This window comes from Lissotriton helveticus, chromosome 7 (genome assembly GCF_964261635.1).
Source record: "Lissotriton helveticus chromosome 7, aLisHel1.1, whole genome shotgun sequence".
Classification (NCBI taxonomy): domain Eukaryota; kingdom Metazoa; phylum Chordata; class Amphibia; order Caudata; family Salamandridae; genus Lissotriton; species Lissotriton helveticus.
In genome coordinates, this window is record NC_136068.1 from 423839417 (window position 1) to 423861750 (window position 22334).

A 22334-nucleotide genomic window follows, 5' to 3' on the forward strand; every position below is an offset into this window, starting at 1 on the left:
ACCACCACAGCACCACTCAGCACTACCACAGCACCATTCAGCACCACCACAGCATCACTCCGCGCAACCACAACATCACTCAGCGGAACTTGATGGTCGCTAAGAGCGTATTAACAGACTATTGTCAGATTATGGTTGTGCCCGGAAAGCCTTCGAGAAAGTAGACAACCTGTAATTTCTGAGTGTACTTGGAGCATCTGTCCCTGAAAATGGTTTGCCAAGCGAATTGCCACTTGCCTTTTTTGCAATCCAGAGGAGAAGTAATGTCTGTCAAATCATTTTGATTACATGCGACCCCAGTCATGTCAGAAAGTGTTTCCTGTAGGAGACAAACATTGCGTTGGGAGGATTTAACATTGCCAAGAGTGGCAAATGTTTAGCCGGAGCATTTTGTACCAGGGTATTGAGGCTAAGTACTTTTATCATTGGCACAACGTAGAGGGTAGGCCATGTTATCCATGTCTGGGGTCATCTGTTTAGTAGTGTCCGCATGTATGTGTCTCCGCTGAGAAGTAGATTATGAGCTGGATAAGTATGCAAGCGGGGAGCGTCTTGGGTAGGAAACAAATTGGGGGTGTCAACTACTCCAACCTTTGGAGAACAATGGATCGTAGAGATAGGGTCCATGTGACTGGCGAATTTAGTTGCAAAAGAGAAGGAGCTAGCAGGAGCCCAGCTGCACCCAGAGGAGCAGTGTGAGATCATGAAGAGTGGGGAAGTTCACTCTTCAGCCCTGAAGTAGAGGGTTCCACATTTGGGGCTGCAGGTCTTGTGTGTCGAGGGACGTACTGCTGGTATTATGGAATCTGGTCTGCAGGGAAACAGCAGATTACCAGCTTACTCTGAGTCTGAGCCTGAAGAGGACTTCCTAGAGTTGAGCTGCAGCGGCAGAGCGCTCACTAGAACTCTCCGCTGCAGATCGTTTGTTCATCTTCTTGCATGTCAGGGGACCAGATCGTCGTGACATGTAGGGCAACGGTGAGGGGGAGAATGCTGCTGTTGTGATGCTGCAGGTTCCAGTTATCATGGCCTCTGGGTGGTGGGGTGCTCACGAAGAGCGCCACAGACTGCCTCAGTTAACAAGGGGTTAGTTCCACTGGGCACTTTTCTCTCAGTATACAATCAGTTAAGACTTGTACCTGGCCTCAGAAGGGGCATATGGCCGCACCAACCCAAGGGCTCAGCAGTAATTAACCACCCCACCCGGTTCAGCTGGGCTCTCAGTACACTCCTGCTACAGCACTGGTCGCAGATCGTCTCGGAGCCCGGCAAGAGGTTGGCAGGCCCCAGCTAGGCTTACCTCCATAGCCATTAATTTGGGCGCCAAGACCACTGGGGTGCTTATTGCTCTGGAAGATTAAGTGCCCCGCGCTGTCAGTGGAGTGGCCAGTGCAGCCTTCATACTCTCCTGGGCACTGTCATTCAGTCCCGTGGCTGCAGGATTGTTGTGGTGTCTCCGAGCAGCGCATGGCCCGACAGGTGCAGCGGAGCCCCACAATTTCGCTCCCAAAATGACGCCATCCTGGACACGTCCCCTAAAACAAAATTTTAAATCATGTGTTCAAGGCATATGAGCTGCAGATTACACACTGTGCATACATCGCCATCGGGTGTTGGGCTCGGATGTTTGCACTTTGTTATTGTCCTGGAAAAGTCTTTGGAAGTCACGAGATAGGCGACTCCTCCTGTGGACCATAGTGCGCTTGGGCATCGGCTCCATCTTCGGATTGTTTTTTTCCGCCATCGGGTTCGGATGTACTTGTAACGCTCCAGTTCGGAACCGTTACTGATTCTATTTTCGATGCGCAATCCTTCACCCTTTCGACAGTATCGTCTCAATCGCGATCCCAGTCGACGCGCATCTCAACAAATTTGAAGTCCTCGATGCCAATCGTCGACGAGGGCCTTCGGGCCTACTTGGGCCTCGGTATCTGGCTCATGGAAAGGACTCCTTTCAAGAAGTGTCCTCAATGTAGGTCGAAGTTTCCCCACACCGATCTGCATGAGGTGTGTAACCTCTGCCTTTCACAGGAACACAAGGCCAGAGACTGTGAAGCTTGTGCATCCTTCTGCTCCAAGAAGACCATTCGGGATGTCGAGCTCGAAGAAAAATGGCTTGCTCCTCGACTCCAATCCCCGACTACATCTTCCAGGAGGGCATCGATGTACCGGAACAGGAGAGCGTCGAACAAATCTTAGTCAGCGAATCCGAAGCAGAGGAATTCGACATTGAAGAAATCACTCCTGCGCAGCGGGTCGTAAGATCATCGACCCCAACCCTCTCCGTACAACATCGAAAACGGCTTCGGTCACACCTTCTCCTTCGGACTCAGGTGTGCACCGACACACTGCTACCAATGCTCCGCCCCCAGCCCCGGCAAAGAAGCCTATTAAGCCTTCAGGAGACTCAGGCTCGAGCCAGGCTGCTGTCGGTACCGAAACACTGGCACCGAAAAAGAAACCTTCTTCATCCTCTTTGCTGATCGCTGCTTCCACATCCTAGCACTCGGCACCGAAATCTACCGGCACCGAACCATCCAAGCATTCGGTAACGTAACCTGCAGGCACCGTACCATTTACTCCTAAACACCCGGAGGCGAGTAAAAAAGCAACCCTAAGACTCCAGAACCACGTCCTCCGGAACCTAAAAATCCCTCGGTTGACCGAAGAAGCAACCAGCTCCAAAAACAACTACAGAGCCAGTAAAGCACCACAAAACCATACCGGAACCGGTGCCTCATAAGTCTACCGAACCGAGAAAGTCAGTGCCAAAAGAGCAGCATACGCCGCAAGAACTTTTTATACCTGATTCAAAACAAGACTCTTGTCAAGGACCCCAAGACTGGTCAACTCTCCCTCAGCTCTAAGAAGAGACCTTTGAATGCACCTGCACCAGCCCCACCACCTAAGAAGAGGGGTATTGTTACATCTCCCCTCAGGGTCCCTTCTCCACCACCTCCTTCACCACATTCTCCTCCACCACCACACATTTTCCTACACCATCTCCACCAGGAAATGATGATGATACTTCTGATGAAGGAGACGGGGAACATGAGGAACCACTAGGGGTCCACCTCTTCCCTGACCCCTGGTATGAGTATAATACACCTGATGTTCCTAATGTTCCACAGGAGGACATATACCCCTCTAGGCCTTTCCCTCCAGAGGACACAATAGGCTTTAACCAGCTGCTTCACAGAGCTGCTCAGTACCATGGGGTTAGCTTACACACAGACCCTGTAGAAGAGGATTTCCTGATGGACACTTTTGACACCTCACAAAGGTTCACCTCTATTTTACCAATGCTAAAAGGGGTAATTACGCATGCACCAGAAGTATTCAAAGATCCTGTGCGGGCTAGAGTTATTAACCCCAAGATCGACGAAAAGTGTAAAGCTGCTCCTGGAGACCCAGCCTATGTTAAAGGCCCCATACCATTAGGCTCACTGGTAGTCTCTAATGCCAGAAAAAGGGCCAACTACCAAACATCAGGAGATGCTCCACCCCCTGATAAAGAATCCAAGCTCTTAGACGCCTCAGGCAAAAGAACAGCTTCACAGGCAGCTAATATTTGGCGTATCGCCAACACTCGAGCTCTGTTGGCCAGGTATGATAGGGCACATTACGACAAACTGGAGGCCCTATTCAAACACCTACCAGATAAATATCAAAACGGGGCTAATCTTATACAAGAGGGTAAAATAATTACTAACACCCATTTGTTGTGCTCTGGATGTAGCTGATACCGCTTCTAGAGCAGTCAATACAAGTGTACTTCTTCGTAGACCTGCGTGGCTAGGCATTTCCGGTTTTAAACCTGAAGTACAAACTGCCATTTTAAACCAGCCTTTCGACCAAGAGCATTTATTTGGCCCTATTGTAGATTCCTCATTAGAGAAAATAAAAAGACACAGACACAGCCAAACCTATGGGAGCCTTGCAATCGCAAGCTCCCAGGCGTTCTTTTCGTTGCTCATTTTACAGAGGCACCTCCAGAGGCTACTCCTCTGACAACCCTACCACTTCTTACAAAGTTCCCACCCAGTCTACCTTTACCAAAGGTTACCAAAGAGGTGGTTACAGAGGCAATAACAATAAGGAAGAGGCAAAACCAATAACGCCAGGTCTGCCTCCACCCCTACTCAATGACTTCCCTCCACTCCCCCAGAACATTCTAATCCTGTCGGGGGGAAAATACAACAGTTCCTTCCTGTCTGGAACATCATCACCACAGATAGGTGGGTAAGGCAAATAGTTCAATCAGGTTACTGTCTAGAACTCCCCTCTACTTCCCCAAACATACCACCCAGGCAGCGTCAAATGTCACTAGATCATTTATCACTGCTCAAACAAAAGGTCATCTCCCTTCTGCAAAAACATGCAATAGAACCAGTACCACTGCATCAACAAAACACAGGGCTTTACTCCCCGTACTTCCTCATTTCAAAAAAAGGACGGCTCTCTAAGACCCATCTTAGATCTCAGAATCCTAAACCTATACATACAATCGGACCACTTTCACATGGTCACGCTTCAACAGGTTCTCCCTCTACTGGAATAAGGCGATTTCCTTGCTACTCTAGATCTCAAGGGCGCCTACTTTCATATTCCCATTCACACCTCACACAAAGTATCTCAGGTTTGTAGTGGACAGTCAGCATTACCAGTTCATGGTACTCCCATTCAGAGTCACCACAGCACCCAGAGTTTTCACCAAGTGTCTAGCAGTAGTTGCAGCTCATCTAAGGAGGCATCATATTCATGTGTACCCCTACATAGACGACTGGCTCATAAATGCCAAGTCGTACAACCAGTGCCTAGAACACACTCCCGCTACAATCCAGCTGCTTCACGACTTGGGGTTTACCATAAACCATCCAAAGTCCCACCTGCAACCGTCCCACATACAGCAATACCTAGGGGCAACATTAAATACCTTAAAGGTACTTGCACATCCCAATCCATCCAGGATATCAAGCATACAAAGCCTTCTCACAAAGTTTCAACCACAACACTCTCTCCCAGCCCGAGTGTTCATGCAGCTAATAGGGATGATGGCATCTTAAATTTTCATAGTCCCTCACGCAAGACTCCAAATGCGTCCTCTACAGGAATGTCTAGCACGTCAGTGGAACCAGGCTCAAGGTCAGCTGACAGATCTGGTGTTGATGGACCGTTGCACTCATCGCTCTCTGCAGTGGTGGAACACCAAAAACCTTTTCAAAGGGCAACCGTTCATCAAGCCAGTTCCACAGATAGTGCTAACAGCAGACGCATCGCTCTCCGGCTGGGGAGCTCATCTCTTGGATCACACCATACAGAGCACGTGGACACCACAACAAAGATTGCTCCACATCAGTCATCTGGAATTGCAAGCCATATTCCTAGCATTAAAATCTTTCCAGAAACACATTCTGGCCAAAGCTGTCCTATTCCGCACAGACAATATGACAGCAATGTCCAACATACGAAAACAAGGCGGGACACACACTCTCCAACTCTCCCACCTAGCACAGAGCATATGGAGATGGGCCATTCCTCAAAACATTTTTCTTCTTGCTCAACACGTTCCAGGAGTCCAAAACTTCATAGCAGATCTCTTGAGTCGTCAAACACAACACACTGACCTGTGGGAACTGCATCCACAAGTTCTTCAACCATTTTTCCAGATGTGGGGGCACCCAGAGATAGATCTCTTCGCAACCAACGAAAACGCCAAATTCCCAAGCTTCGCCGCCAGGTATCCACACCCATTGTCCATAGGTGATGCAATATGGAGGAATTGGTCAGGCAGATTTGCGTACGCTTTTCCGCCTCTCCCACTCATTCCACTGGTGGTGCGCAAACTGCAGCAACACTCACTGACGCTCATCCTAGTTGCTCCAACATGGGCCAGACAACTGTGGTACACCACATTACTGGAACTCTCACTAATCCCCCATCAAAAACTACACCTCTCTCCACACCTCTTAACCCAGAGCCATGGAGAGATCAGACATCCAGATCCAGCACAACTCAACGTAGCGATCTGGCTCCTGAAATCGTAGAGTTTGTTTACCTTAACCTTCCTCCTGATTGCATGAATATTATCAAAGAAGCTAGACACCCAACCACTAGAGCTTGCTATGCAGCCAAGTGGAAAAGATTTGTTATATACTGTAACAATAACAACATCAATCCCTTAGATGTGTCAATCCAACACATCATATGTTACCTGCTACATCTCCAAAGGTCTAGCCTAGCATACACATCTATCAGGTTGCACCTTGCTGCTATTGCATCTTTCTTGCAAAATAGACATTTGTCATTATTTAGAGTACCTGCCATCAAAGCCTTCATGGAAGGACTGAAAAGAATCATTCCACCTAGAGTACCACCCTCACCTGTGTGGAACTTGAATATTGTCCTCACAAGACTCATGGGTCCTCCGTTCAAACCTATGCATACATGTGAATTACAATTCCTTACATGGAAAGTAGCTTTCCTAGTAGCCATTACTTCTCTTAAAAGAGTCAGTGAGCTTCAAGCACTTACCATCCAAGAACCATTTTTACAAATACATCATAATAAAGTGGTTCTTAGGACAAACCCAAAATTCCTACCAAAAGCCATTTCTCCTTTTCATCTCAAACAGTCTGTAGAGTTGACAATATTTTTCTCGCAACCACAAACTGTCTCAGAAAGGGCTCTTCACACCGTAGATGTTAAAAGAGCACTCCTATATTATATTGACAGGACAAAACCTTTTCATAAAACAAAACAACTTTTTATATCCTTCTCTCCACCACATAAAGGCAATCCTATATCAAAATCTGGAATTGCAAGGTGGATTGTCAAATGCATTCAAAGTTGCTATCAAAAAGTACCTTAACTATTCCACCTAAAGCCCACTCTACAAGAAAAATAGGGGCTTCAATGGCTTTCTTAGGGAACATTCCCTTAGATGACATCTGCAAAGCAGCTATGTTGTCTGCACCACACACATTCATAAAACATTATTGTGTAAATGTGGAAGCAAAGCAACAAGCTAGTGTTGGCCAAGCTGTACTCAAAACATTATTTCAAACAACTGCACCGGATACTGGTGGTCGCTGCTAAGGTGGAGTACTGCTACACAATCTATGCACAGTGTGTAATCTGTAGCTCATATGCCTCGAATGGAAAATGCTATTTACCAGTATGCATCTGTTATTGGCATGTAGAGCTGCAGAGTTACACACGCCCACCCGCCTCCCCGGCTACCTCTATCTGTTCCAGTATTATCTTATTTAGATACAGCATACACAGGCCTCTTTTCTGTTTCTCACAAAACTTCATCATTTCCCTTACTGGCGAAAAAACTATCTAAAGATGGGGCCGATGCCCATGCGCACTATGGTCCACGGGAGGAGTCACCTATCTCGTGACTTCCAAAGACTTTTCCAGGACAATAACAAAGTGCAAACATCCAAGCCCAACACCAGATGGCAATCTATGCACAGTGTGCAACTCTGCAGTTCTACATGCTAAGAACAGATGCATACTGGTGAGTAGCATTTTCCTTATCTTCGTTTACAAATAGGCAGTTGGTATAAGTGTACAGGCACAAATTGTACTCCTGGTTTTAGATCACATTATCTAATTGTACTATTTATTATGATATATTATTATTTCTAGACATTAAAATACATTTTATTATTAACTCTGTTTAAGCAATTAGGAGCTTATATGCCATTTCAAACTAAAATTATAATTCATAATAAATAAAGTCTGCTTTATAAGTGCACGCAATTTTGATTGAAAATGTTTAACGAGGTGGAAAAATTGTATGATATTTAATTAACCTAAGAAAGTCTGTAAATCGGTTGTGCTGATTGATGATATAGTTTACTTCCTCGTTCCCTGCCATTCCTGCAGCTCTGTTGGTTTCAGTGTAGTGTCTTGCTGGGATTCAAGTAACTAATGCTTTTTCATGTGTTTTTTTTTTATTTTGGATTTAAATTGTAGCTCTTAATACAGATACTGCAGCAGGACTCCTGGTGCGTAGCATTCACTTGGTAACACAAAGACTGAACTCGCAGTGGAGACAGGATATGAGTATATCGTTGGCAGCACTGGAGCTTCTGTCGGGATTGGCAAAGGTCAGCATTTTCATTGTTGTGGTTGATTCTTGATTTGATCTGAAATGTTACTGAACATGGAAGGCCACTTGATGATCATGTTTGCATTGCCTCCATTCAATCTTTCACTTTTATGAGTGATGGTCAGTCACATTACTGTACTCTCAGCACAGTGCTGACTGAAGCTTGGATGGATTCCAATATTTTTAGGCCTTGTTCTGCTGTTACTGTTTAGAACCAGTTTATAACCCAATGACAATAGTTGCAATTCCTTGTGGGATCCTGCTGTGCCCAATTAATCCTAACCTGGTCGCTCAGCACCTGTATTTCCCCGCTGTGGGAAGACTGGACACTGTTTTACTTGCTGGATGATCTGTCTGGTAAAATCTCACGAGGCTGAGGCTGCAAGCATCCTGTTCCATGCATGGGAGAGCATAGCACATTCCCCCAAGCGCAGCCAACAAAATCCGCTGTCCTTGATGCCGTAAAAACTTCCTGCATTCTCCCCTTCTATTTACTATCTACCTAGAGCAGCTGGTAATTTGAAGTGGATTTTTTTAGCCGAATTAGGACACAGCAAGCACATTTTAACCTGGTAAATCTGTGTCTGCATATTATGCCCCCTTCCGGGGACACAAATTCCTAACACCCGGATTTCTGTACGCGGATACTTGGTCACCGCATAATAATCTGGCTTCTTTGTAATGTGGCTTCTGATGGATACTTCTGACCGCAGATTCCACACCTTGTGAACACCCCCAGGTGCCAGACTGGATCTAGAGATTTTTCTCAGGATTGAATGTATGTGCCAGCAGGTTCCGTCATGCAGATTTCCGTCAACTTTACACCGCCTAGAAGTGGTGGGAGGGAATCATAACTATGCCAACCTTGCAGACTCATCAGTTTCTTTCTTTCTGAGCCTTTGCACTCAAATCTGAAGCTCGCTCCCTCAACTTTTTCTCATCTGTTCGACAATTTGTTTCCTCAAGATTTCCTACAGTGTGCAAGGGAAGATGTACCCTGCCAAAACTACAGGGTTTAAACCATATAGGGACTGTCACAAGCAGATGTCTATGACGGATCCCTGACCAGGTATGTTCTGACACCTCAGGTCTTCAAATGTCCTATGTGGACTGTGCCCAGATGAATCTACTGCACAGTCAAGCTGCAGGTCACAAAACATTGTCAGAAGGTGTGCATGTGCATGTCGAGGGCGTGGATCTATTCCCATTCTGGAGGCCAGTCCATCAAAATATCCCATAAACTGTCATCGGGTATGAAATAGAAAAAGTTTAGGCATGATTGTCCCACACCCTGGCACTCGTCTACAGAAATCGTATGGATGTCAAGGTACCCCTCAGTCTTGGTCCTGATCTCCTACAACTAAACCTATTTGACAGCTCATACTGAAATACCTCAAATTCTTGATCCATGGACTGCTCTGCAACAAGTAGAGGCTTCCTAAAAAGCCAATCATCTTTGGCACTCATTTGGCAACCTTTGGTGTGCCTCTGGGCTCTAAGGATCGGAGGAGGCCTCCATGCAGGCTACCGTCAGTGGATCCCTTCTAAACACCCACTGCCCCTCCGGATTCCAATGTGGGGTCTGCCCGATACCCTACCAGACTGAAAATTAGATGCTTTGATCCACTTTTGTCCCTGCTGCTATGACACAGGCATTGATGCAGCTCACAGCGGAGGAAACACTAATCATCTTAGTGAACTCTGAAGAAAACCCAAAATGGCTTCCACTGAAGCCTCACTCTCCACAAACTTTGACACTACTGCTTCCAACCTCATTCCGAGTAGGACAGAAGACTGCCACTCCCTAAGATGCTCCATGTTTCTTTTGCCTCCAACTCCAAACACAGTAAGCATGGTGATATTGGAGATGACTGGGATGATTCATCCTATTATGATGAGCAGTCTTTCTATAGACCGGGAGAACACTAGTGTACTTACCCCCGGAGACTGGGTTGAACTTTTTCTTCTGGCCCCTCCACAGAGGAATCGGGTTATTTTGCTGTGGTGATCAGACAGGCTGCAGAAGTTTCAGACCTACAACAGCCGTCTATGGAAGTTAAGAATAATGTCCCAACAGTGGTCCTGCAACCTAGAGAGACTTCTACAGAACCACTTTTCCCTTTTAATTAAACCTGGATTGACATATCCATCAGCAAATCGGTCAACCTTGTACTTTCTTAGCAGTGGATAGACAAGTCGCCTGAAGGTATATACCTGCCTCTGGTGACCATCTCTCTTATATAGCACCCTATGCCTGAAAGCTTGGTGGTCCTGGCATCAAAACCCAAGGAGGCATACAGGATGGGTTCGTTTTTGTCAGCCAGCCTCTCTCAGTAAATGCGAGTTTCCTCCTGGGACGATACTTGTGTGCAAAATGGTCAGCAAGATCTTTCGGACAGTTCCTGTTGAATACCATGTCTACCTTGTGCAGATCATTCAAGATGGTCAAGGTTTTGCCAAGTATGTCGTCCATTCTGGGCTAGACACCACTGACTGACTGGGCAAGGTAGTCGTACCAGTGTGGTTCCTTGGCACCATGCGAGGATGAGATCCTTGCTATTTTATGATACGGGTCTAAGCAGATAAGGGAGACTCTGCCCAGGAGCACTTCAAGGAAAGCACTTTAGAGGTGGCTTGGCACTGAGAAAAATTTTCAGGTCCACCTTCACAGCAACTGAGCCCCTAGCTCTTTCGTGGCTGTGGTCCAGGAACAGGCAGGCAAATTCAAGGTCCTTAAGGGACAACTAACTGCTGTCTCTTACTCCTCCCGCTGCCAAGCCGCTTTAACTTGCTCTTGGTGGCACATGGCCACCCTTTTGGGGGTAGGTATTAACTTTGCAGGTGGAAAAGCATAATTTCTGACAGATGGATGCTTAAAATCCTCCAGCAATGAGATGCCCTACCAGTCCTTTCTAGATGGGCTGCATAGTCCACCCACATCAGAGTGGCTGTCAGTGGACCATTTGTCCATTTTGTGGCAGGAGGGTCAAGGCACTTTTGGACAAAGGAATAAAAGAGAAGGCTCCGGTATGAGAAATAAGGACTGGGTATTACTCAGTTTCCTTGTGTCGAAGAAGGATGGAACCCTTTGTCCTATTTTAGACCTCTCTCCTCTCAATTTCTTTCTGAAAAAGGACAAGTTCAAGTTGCTCACACAGACCCAACTTTTATCTGCCATTGATCCAGAAGACCGGATGGTAGCTTTGGACGTGCATTTTCCATTACCTGCGCTCTTCGTCTACCTCACCAGTAATCCTCATGTGTTCATGAAGGTGATAGCGGTGGTTGCGGTGGTTGTTTCAGCACATCTTTGGAGGTTGGGGATACCAGTATTCCCCTCCCGACTAGCTATTGGTGGCGTGCTGCCACAGTCTGCCATAGACCACCTCACGATGATGGCAGACCTCATAATATCTATGGCATTCTCTGTCAGCTTGCCAAAGTCACACCTGACTCTTTCGCAGATGCTCCCTTTTTTTGGGATACAGTGCACTTTCAGGCCTTCCCTTCAGATCGAGTCCAGGACATTTGGGCTATAATCCTGATGTTTCATCCACAGTCCTAGGTCTCAGTGACTGTGGCTCTGAGACCTCTTGGTTTCCTGCATCCTGCTTGTTGACTACCCCAGATGGCACATTGCAGGCTCTTCAGTGGGATCTGAAGTCTCAGTAGGATCAGCTCTAGTTTTCTTCCAGATTTCTGAAGAGACCACCAAAGACTTTCAGTGGACCAGTGACAGACTCTGATTCCTAGCTGAGGTGGTGACATATGCATTAATGTTGGATAAGGGAGGTCCCCTGGGAGAGGTGGAGAGAATAGGACTCTGGATTCCAGGGGAGAGCTGTGGACCATTCATCAGTTCTTCTTTCCGTCTCCTCCAGTCAGAACCCTAGAGTTTTCAGCTCTGACATATTTTTTCACCTTTCACTCAACGTTTTTCACCTTGTAGAGTGAGATACTAACTTTTCTGACAAACTAAGTATTTTTCTGTCACAAAATGCCTTATTTTTTTTACCCTTCTCCCTCCTGTGGCAAGAAAAAGGCCAAGACGGACACACACTCAGTGTGTATACTCTACCTACCTGAGTCTCACTCCTCTAACGCTTGCCAACACTGCAAAAAGCTGTCTAGGCGTATACTCCAGGAGAGGTAGAGAATTTGTCTCTATGGCCTAGAGAAGCAAAAATTCACTTCCAGAGAAAGATCTCCTGTGAGGCAGAAGAAGAGTTCCAGATTGACGTAGAGAAGTAAGGTACTGGTCTGTTCCCCGTCAGGATCGGTGTAGAATAGACCTCTAGCGGCAAAGAAACGAGTTCCTTCGGCGTCGAGACCTCCACCTTCGACTGTGTCGGTGCACCTCACGTCATCTAAGAACAGACCGTCAGATCAGCCTCTTCCGTTGAAGTCAACTTGTGCGGCATTCAACATCGAGGAATCTGTCTCTTTCGGCGTTTCCTTACCGTTTGACGTTGAAGCACAGGACTTGGTCAGCGGCATCACATAGACGTTCGATGTCGAGGCACAGGACTTCATCGACGTTTTCGAATAGGCTCTCAACGTCATGGCGCTCCCCTCCATTCATGTCAACCAGAAGATGATCGATGTTGAGGCCGAGATCCACACCGAAGCGACAACGGTCAACTTCCAGTAGACGTTCGCCTTCGGCAGCGCGACGCCTGATGTCGAGACATCGGTCTCTGTTGGCATCTGTTGTAAAGACGTCCAGGCATACACCATCGAGATCAACATCGAAGGCTATAACACAGCCAGTGCACCACTCTCCGTTGGTTCCTTCTCTTCTGACGTCGAGAGTTCAATTGCCTTTGGTGACCCAGGAGACACCAACTCCACATTTGACGTCGAGACACTCACACCAGTCTACGTCGACCCATCATTCTGTCAGGTCAAGAAGCACGTCGTCGTAAACCTTGAGGTCACCGGAGGTTATCCTATCGACGTCGAGCAGCTCAGCGTCATCTCCTGAACGGTGCCTACACAAGAGGAAACAAGGTGGCAAAAATCACCCTCTGTGCATCTCTCTACTAGGTGGATGTTACCACTGCATCACTGGCAGAAATCCACAGCGGGGAAAGTATGGAAATCACAGGACTACTCAAGTCCCGTGGAAAGGTCAACAGTGGCTCATCTGGTTCAGGCAGTAGATCTTTCGCCTGCCACTCCCTCAAGGGGTCAAGATCAAGCTCTTACAGTGACTACTTCCTCTAGAAGGAATTCTACATCTCGTAGGCATTGGAGAAGACACAGATCACAGACAGGTTCACCTTCGCTCAGTCTAAGAAAAGGGACTATTCTCCGACCCTAACAGACAGTCCACCTTCGAGGGTCTCTCCAGTGGATGATGTCAGTACCTTCCAAGATGTATTGGCCAGGAGGGCAACAAAATTGAGCATTGGTATGCCTACCCCCCAAACTTCATCCTTGTTCATTTTATTGCGACATTACACCACAGATCAGCGGCCAGACCTGTGTTGCCTCTGGTACCAGGGCTTCTGCATCCTGTTATGGACTTGTTCATCACACCAGCAGCTATCAAGACTGTACCAGCAATGATCTTGAAAAAATAGATGCTTCCAAAAGAGGCTCCGCTGTTCCTTCGAGCCGATCCACCTCCAGACCCTGTGATCATCGCAATATCTAAAAAGACACATGCAGTGGCTTCCTCCACAACAGTGCATCCTGATTTTTTTTAAAACACAATTTTATTGAGTTTTCAAATAGGGTAATAAATGCTGTGCAGTTCCATAGCAATTGGACGCTAAGAACGAAAAAAAATATGTAGAACATGAGTGCATACATTTGTTCCAAAATGTAAATGATAATGTGAACAGTAATATCCAAGAATACATATCCTGACAGTGATATATTAGCTGAGGAGTTGAAAAAACAAGATATACATGCTAATAAAATAGCGAGGTAGCAGAGTCCTAATGGACAAATGAATATCATGCAAACTAAATATTATAAACTTTAAAACAAATACAACAAAATTCCCCCACCCCCTTCCCAGTTCCTGGTCCACTAACTTACAGCGTAATGTGAATAAAGCTTGTATCTACACATGAAATAACAGATCATTCCACAGCAGGCATATATACAGATCTCTAGATCTTCCGAGTGACAAGGGGGGAACGGCCCTATCAGAAAGCAAGCAGTTCTCCTCTTGGGGATGCGGAATGTGGGGTGGGGCCGCTCTGTGATGATGGAGGGGTCAGCATATCAATGGCTATGAATGTTTCAAGCATCTGGTCCAAATCTAGAGAGATAGGGACCTTACGTAGCCCTCCAAATTCCTCCTGCCTAATAATCATACGCTCCGCAGTGCCCCAGCGAACCATTTCCGTCTGCCATAAGAGAGGTGTAGGGGGGAAAGCAGATTTCCACCACATTGTGATGGCTCGCTTTGCTATAAGCACAGCCAGGTCAGCAAATCTAAATTGGACCTTCCGTCCTTTAGGCTGTTTATGCAGACCAAGCAGGCAGCTTTCCGTCAAAGACCAAACAGATGTTCCAGTGACCTCCTGCACCCTATTTCCCACAGTTTGCCAGAACATGCGTAAACGCGGGCACCCCCACAGCATATGAATGAGGTCTGCATCTTCTTCCTGACACCTAGGACAGGTGAGTTGTGCGTTAGGAAACATACAGTTAAGGCGATGTGGTGTGAGATATGCCCTGTTGACAATCATGTACTGTATGTATTTAAATTTAGCATTGCGGGACACTTTCTTAGGGAATTCTAAAACAGTGGACCGTCCCTGTCCGACAATTCCCTTCTTAGCTCCAACGACCATTTAGCACGGAGTGGCAGTAATGGAATCCCTAAGTGAGCCCGAACACCTCTATATAGCCAGCGGGTGAGGTGATTTCCCCATCCCATGAGATTTGTAGCATATATTAGTTCATGCTTAGGGGGTTCAATACCGCCAGGGGACCATCAGCGTTTGATGTAGTACGAAATAGCTGCGTGTAATAAAAAAAGTGTCGGGGGACCCCCTGAGTGTGGACAAAGTTATCGTGATCTGCTAGCGCGCAACAGTGCATCCTGATGAGGGGGGCAGAAAAGTCTGTGGTACTTCGGCCTCCATGCTGAAGGTTTCCAGCGCCTCAGCTCTATTGGGGCGCTATGATAGGGCTTTGTGGGACTGTTGAGAAAAAATGTAAGTACAAACTTCCCAAGGAGGATAGCAGAAATTACGAGGAGGTTTTGCAAGGAGGTTTGATGGCTAATCAAATCAATAGTGTTGCAGCTGATGGAGCAACCCTATCTGCTCATTCTTATGCACATGAGACCTGTGCCAGATGTTTATCCTGGCTTTGGCTTACTGCACTAAAGCCCAAGGCTCCGCAACGGATCCTAAATCTCCCTTTCTCAGGATCTTCCTTATTTGACATGCAGCCAGATGACAAAATGTCAAGAATGAAATCTGAGCTAGATACCTTGAAAGCGGTAGGTCTTGACAAGAAAAAGGAGTTCAGGTGCAGATACAGGCTGTACGACCGCCGGCCTTTCGATCAGAGGGTTCAAACCCCTCAGTGGCAAAGGCACCACCAAGCCAGAAGCCACTATCAGGGGGGTCGCACCCCCAGAGGGAGATGGGCATCACGTCAATCTGCTACCTCAGCAAAAGCCCCATCAAATCAATGAGTAGTCTCTTCCCCCGTCGCCGTTTCCCACTTCAGTGGTGGTGGTGGTGGTGGGGGGGGGGAGGGTGTGAGGGGGGGTTATAGCCAACCACCTGGAAGAGTGGCGCAGCATCACAAACAATCAATGGGTATTAAGTACACTGCGGAATGGGTATTCTTTGTTTCCGTCATCAACCTCCGGAGATCGCTCCAGTTAAGACTGCGTGCTACCAATTGCAGGTACTGCAGCAGAAAGCATCAACTCTCCTACGAAAATCAGCCATCAAAGAAATTCCTAGATCTCAACGGGGTCGAGGAGCATACTCAAGGTATTTTCTAGTCAGAAAGAAAGGTCAAAAGTCAGAATTCAGCACCCCGAGACATAGGCACTGCGAGTAGCTGGCTCACAAACTTTCTAGAAGCACTAGGCCTCGCGGATCTCTGGAGGACGCACCACCCAGAATGCAAACAATCCACTTTCTATTCAGGGCACATCACACCTTCTCCAGAATAGACTACTTGCTCATGCCCATGTCTCAGGTAACCACAGTACGTGAAATACGACACATGGCAAGACTGATATCTGATCACTCCCTGATATGGACACACTTGGCACTGAGTGATAAGAGAGTGGGTAGCGCCTATTAACTCATGGTACCTCCGCAATCCCGCAGTAAAAACCGCGCTCATACAAGCTCTTGCCCACTACTTCCAGGTAAACGAGGGGTTGGTTGAACCTTCCTCAACTCTCTGGGAACAGTAATCAGGGGGCAATGTTTGTCAGCTGTTGCCGTAGCGCGTAAAGAAAAGTTTAAGAACATGGTTAGTCTGGAAAATGATCTCCTCCGCCTTTAGGAAGAAGTGGGTGATGGGGACAGGCAGGATAATTTCCATCATTTACAACTGAAGAGAAACGAGTACAAAGCCGTCGCAACAGACATGGCCAAAACTTTAGTGAGGGACAGGGACGGCAGACTATACGATCAGAGAGACAAAGCTGGAAAATCGCATGGTAAGACCGGAACGAGAGAGCAAATAGGCTGGTCCCAGAACTTAAAAGTCGCTCTGGTGACATAACAGATCCCAGGCCATTGTTTGCAAATTTGCAGACAACTACAAAGTGGTATCCCAGAGCGGCTCTGACTTACCAGATTCAACAGCACTCCTCGCGGACATCGCCCTACTTTCCCTATCAGTCGAGGCACGGCAAACATTGGACAGTGCCCTAGCAAATGATGAAATAGCACAGGCGATTAGGAACCTCCAACCAGGGAAAGCCCTGGATCCTAATGGACTACCAATTGAACTGTACAAACTTAAACCTGACAAATTGGCCCCCCATCTTAAAAATATGTTCGAGGAGAGTAGAGATTGAGGTCAACTTCCACGTGACCAAAGAATAGCAACATTAGTCACCATACACAAGGAAGGGAAACCGAGAGACGAATGCTCATCCTATAGGCCCATTTCCCTTTTAAACGCGAACCCAAAATCCTAGCTAAGCTATTGGCAAACCGGCTAAACCAGGTTATATGTAAATTGGTACACCCCGATCAATCCAGTTTTATGCCTCATCGAAACACAGCCTTAAACCTATGTTGGTTACACGGCGTACTGGGACGACTGGCCATGATCCAGGAAGACTCCATTGTGGTGTCACTGGACGCCACTGTGGCGTTTGACACTATAGAATGGCCATACCTATTTGCATTTCTCAAGAAGTTGGGCTTCAGACCCGGCTTCATTGGGTGGGTAAAGCTCCTCTACTCTGCCCCTCTGGCACAAGTAGTAGTTAACAAGAAGTCTGATGCATTCACCCTTAGTCGAGGGACTCGACAGGGCTGTCCATTCTCACCTTTGCTCTTCGCTCTATCCCATGAACCGTTAGCGACTCATCAGGGACTCAAGTGGACGAAGGGATGGGAGGACCGTATTTCCTTGTATGCCGACGACGTTCTCCTATATCTTGCTTCTCAGAAAAAATCGCTTCATTTCGTTCTTAATATATTCACAAACTTTGGGAAAAACTCTGGTTATAAAATCAACTGGAGTAAGTCTTTGCTCTACGTTCTACATGGGGTACCTCCCTCCCCACCTAGGGATTGCCCTACATTGTAGCACAAGAGGGATTTAAATATCTAGGAATCTTCATTACCTTCAACACCAAACTTTTCTACGAGCGCAGCCTCCTCCCCCCCACTACAATGATTAAAGCGCAGCACCACGACCTGGAAGGTGCTGCCGGTATCACTACTGGGAAGAGCAGCGCTCTTCAAAATGATGTCCCTTCCTCGCTTCCTCTACATTCTGCAGAACTCCCCAGTTCTGGTCCCGGCTAAGTTCTTCAAGGAAATAGAGAGCATCCAGAGAGACCTGCTGTGTGATGGTAGACCCCGAATTGCATTACACAAACTCACACTTGGGTGGTACGATGGAGGTATAGGGCTCCCAGATATTAGTAAGTACTATTGGCCAGCCCATTTGGCAGCCATGAACCACTGCACCTATAGTCTCTGAGACGACCCTGGATAAAGGATGGATAGATGGCTACTCCCCTGGGGGAACTTCAACAGAGCACTCTACTCCAGACCCCGCAGATATTTATTAACTTGACCAACAAATCACTCAGTCCAAGTCTGGCACGCAGTGAACCACAACTTAGGGTGGGACCAACAACTCACACTGGCCACCCCGCTATGGGACTTGGAACAACTGGGCACACTGGGAGGACAAAAGGGTTCGACAAATGAGATCTCATTGGGTTGTCACAGATCGGCGACCTATGGGAGGCAGGCAAAGTGGTGTTGTTTGCCTCGCTCCAGCATACATATCAATTGGCAGACACTGAATACTTTAGGTACTTGGCAACGTACCTAAAGTACTTGGCGACGTAGCCAACATGTGTTTCGTCTGGGGGCATTATCCACCGAGTTCCTCATGGCAATTCGTCAAGAAAACGGGTCCGTCACTATCCAGACAAGAGTATTATAACCCTATTCGGCAAAGGCCTGTATCCGTTAAAATTCAGGATATCAGGTATAATAAGTAGATAAATCTGTATCCGAATAGTGTCCAAAAAAAGGGGAAGTATGATAGAGTTGTAAATCAGTACGAAGGAGAGTACTCCAATTCAAGTGTCCGGCTTCTATAAGGGTACACCTGGCGGCCATTAGGGCATAGAGGTGGGCTCCTTCTCAACCTTCTTTCTTTCAGTAGCAAGTGGTGAAGGTTTTTTTACAAGGGTTAAAGATGGTTTACCCTCCTATCCGAACTCCTTCACCTCCCTGGGAGCTAAATCTGGTTCTGTCTAAACTCAGGGCACCCCCTTTTGAGCCTGTTCACAAAGCATCCCTCCAACATCTTACATGGAGGGCCGCTTTTTTGATAGCAATCACTCCTGCCCACAGGGTGAGTGAAATACAAGTGCTCTGTTCTAAGGAACCGTACATGGTTTTTCACCACAACAGTCGGTCTGAGAACCCACCCCTCCTCCCTCCCTCCCTAAGGTGGTGTCGGACTTCCACGTTAACCAATCTATCTTGTTGCCTATCTTTTTTCCTAATCCCTCTACACCAGCTGAGAGGTCGCTTCATTCTCTGGACTTGAAAAGGGTTTTGGAATTCTATTTGGACAAGTCTAAAGCTATTAAGAAATCTGAAAAAAATGTTTGTAAATTATGGTTCCATCAGAACAGGTTTCCCAGCCTCTAAGCGTTCCATCTCCAGATGGATAGTGTTGTGTATAAAGCTGTATTATCAGTTGGCTCAGAAATCACTTGGTTCTATTCCCAAGGCTCATTCCACTAGAGGGAAAGCAGCTACAGTAGCTTTTCGGAACAATTTACTGATTGCTGAGAGCTGCAAAGTAGCCACTTGGAAGTCGATACATACATTTACGAGGCACTATGTCTCGACTCGTATACCAGAGCAGACACTCAAGTAGGATAAGCTTCCTTCGAGGAATTTGTTTCAATGCTAAATCTGCTATGATACCTTTGGTTGGGTCACTTCTCATGTGTCTGCAGGGGGAGGATGGGCTTGCTACTCGATTCAGTGCTTATGACTATTGATGAGGATCCACTGAAAGAGAAGGATATATTACTTACCTGTAATCCTAGTTCACTTCCAAGGGTATCCTCCTCAAAGTCAAAAGCAACCCACCCGTCTCCCGGGAAAATTAGTTTTTCTTTAAACCATATCTTTGTGCCCTGACCCTCGTATCTCCGCAGAGAACAACTGACCCAACTGTCCCCCCTGAGGCCTGATGGGACGATTGGGGTCATGGCTGCCTTAAAGGCACGGTGCCAGTTTTTATGTTTAAAATTGCTTTCTTTTTCTATGCTAGTGTTGTTTAATGCAGCCTATAGGCTAATGACTGCTGTTTTGCAGATGGATTTGTTTTGGATTCTACTCATTAAAGAGAGTTCAAGTGATGCTTTTCCTCCTGTTTATGTTCTATATTACATTGTGGCAAAACAGTTTTTTTAGTACATTGATTAGCCTTTTTGTCTTATTGAAGGCTACAGTGATGTGTGGAAAAATGATATGTGTGTGTGTGTGTGTATATATATATATTGACAAAGGCCATTTAGTGGCTGAAACGCGTCTCTCCTTGTGCTCGGGATTGAGGGCGACATCAACGAATAAATAGATGCCAATCCTTAACCACTTTGTGTCCGTGCTTCCTTCCATGGTGTTACTGTGGGAGGTGGATTGTTTGGTTCATATATATATATATATATATATATATATATATACGCTCCACTAGTGCTGGTGAAGGGGTCAGGCTGTCACGGGCGGTCCTGCTACAGCTAAAGAGTGCTGGAGCACCTGTGTGCCATACATAACAACAACAAACAATATCCCATAGCGAGACATTTCTTTGCAGCACATATGCAGAATGAAAAACTGGTTAAGCTGGTTGTGATTGACTGTGTAGATCTGGGAATTCCGGGTGGCAACCGTGAACTGTCCCTTCGGAAGCTTGAGTCTAAATATATTGTAGACTTTGAATGTCTATCTCCGAAAGGATTTAACATGAGTGAAGAACTTTCTATACATTTACATGAATGAAAGATTTCTAAGAAATCGTAATGATTAGTATTTCTGCAGTTTCCTTGGTTTTAAATGTTTTATTTCCATTATTTTTAGATTTCTCACAACATGGGGTAGTGGAAGAAAGTGGATGATATCACAAGCAATTTGTTATTGTGCACTACCTTGTTAATGAACATATTTGCCCACTTGGGCAGGATGTGGACACGTTGTTCCGGTTTTGTCTGATATCAGGACTTTAAGCCCACTGGGGCAGGCTGTATTTCTCCTATTACGAACTAAATTGCCGACAATAAGGGAATGTTCACATATTGTACTGTATACATATTTCAGGCATACCACTATTCATTTAAGATCTAATAGTCGTTATGTATTGACTTTGTTGACAGCGAATTGCCATACCAACATCCATCGAATGGCGCGCTAGGGTGTTGGGGAGCCAATGAGGAGACAGCATTTACATATGTCCTATCGCGCTGTATATTGTTATTGAAAATTTATTGACAAACCACAATTAAGTTTGCACAAACATAACAAGCTATTGCAATGTCATGGATGTTATGGGTTTTATTTACGCACTATGTTGACATGCATTTATGGATAACGATATGAAATTATGCTACGATGTCACACATTACGAATATTTTTGTACTGAGTGTTAATCTGTGTGTTATGAAATGTAAGACAGAATATTATTAGTTATGCGCTGAGAATTGATTGCTGCCGTAATGTAAAACCCTTTCAAAGATGTCTTCCACGTCTCCATGTTAGAATCTATGCACTTGGGTGGTGGTATGTATATTAAAAAAGGGCCGAGACTACCACGAGATGAGCGTGATCAAGCCGTAATGGCGAAACGCGTCGTGATTTTTTCATCTGCCGAATAAATTTGGAATATCTGAACTTTGGGTGTCCTGTCATCTTCAGTATTTTTGGAGTTTCTTGGAATATATATATATATATATATATATATATATATATATATATATGCTTTCATATATAATTTATTATAGATTTCCGGTGTCCGCACACATGGGTGGGAATATTTAGTGCTTATGACTTTGAGGATACCCCTGGAAGAGAACTAGGATTATAGGTAAGCAACTTATCCTTTCAAGGCGCAAACCCAGGGGGTTAAGCAAGCACAGGGGTGGCCACAAAGCAGGCCAAATCATACTCCACCACCTGCACAGGGGCGGTAGGGTGCATGGTGCGAAGACCACATCGGGCGACCAATGCAAGTGGATGGGGGTACTCTGTTTTAGAAAGAGGCTGCAGGTGTTGGACCAGGAGGTTGCACAAAGGGGCCCACCGGCAGGGCTGGTAAGTTGGGATGTCGGTGGACGTCTGGTCACTGTGAGCTGGGCTCACCAAGGTCATGGTCTGAGGATGCAGGGGTGCTTTAGGCATTGAGAAATCTTCACTGAAGCCGGTCGCAGTCAAGGGGACCCTTCATGATGAGGCAGCAGGCATATTTATGCAGTCCAGGAGAGGTCAGCCACTAATTGCTTCGA

The 22334-nt window shown here is 46.3% G+C and overlaps 1 protein-coding gene across 3 annotated transcripts in view; it reads left to right on the top strand.

Annotated features, from left to right (window-relative positions):
* RALGAPB (Ral GTPase activating protein non-catalytic subunit beta) overlaps positions 1 to 22334 on the top strand; it is a 2268266-nt gene that overhangs the window by 1155753 nt on the left and 1090179 nt on the right. For all 3 annotated transcript variants that reach the window (XM_078652319.1, XM_078652321.1, XM_078652322.1), the window contains one exon: positions 7987 to 8120. In XM_078652319.1, the coding sequence (XP_078508445.1) occupies positions 7987 to 8120 (134 nt within the window). The remainder of the gene's footprint in view (positions 1 to 7986; positions 8121 to 22334) is intronic.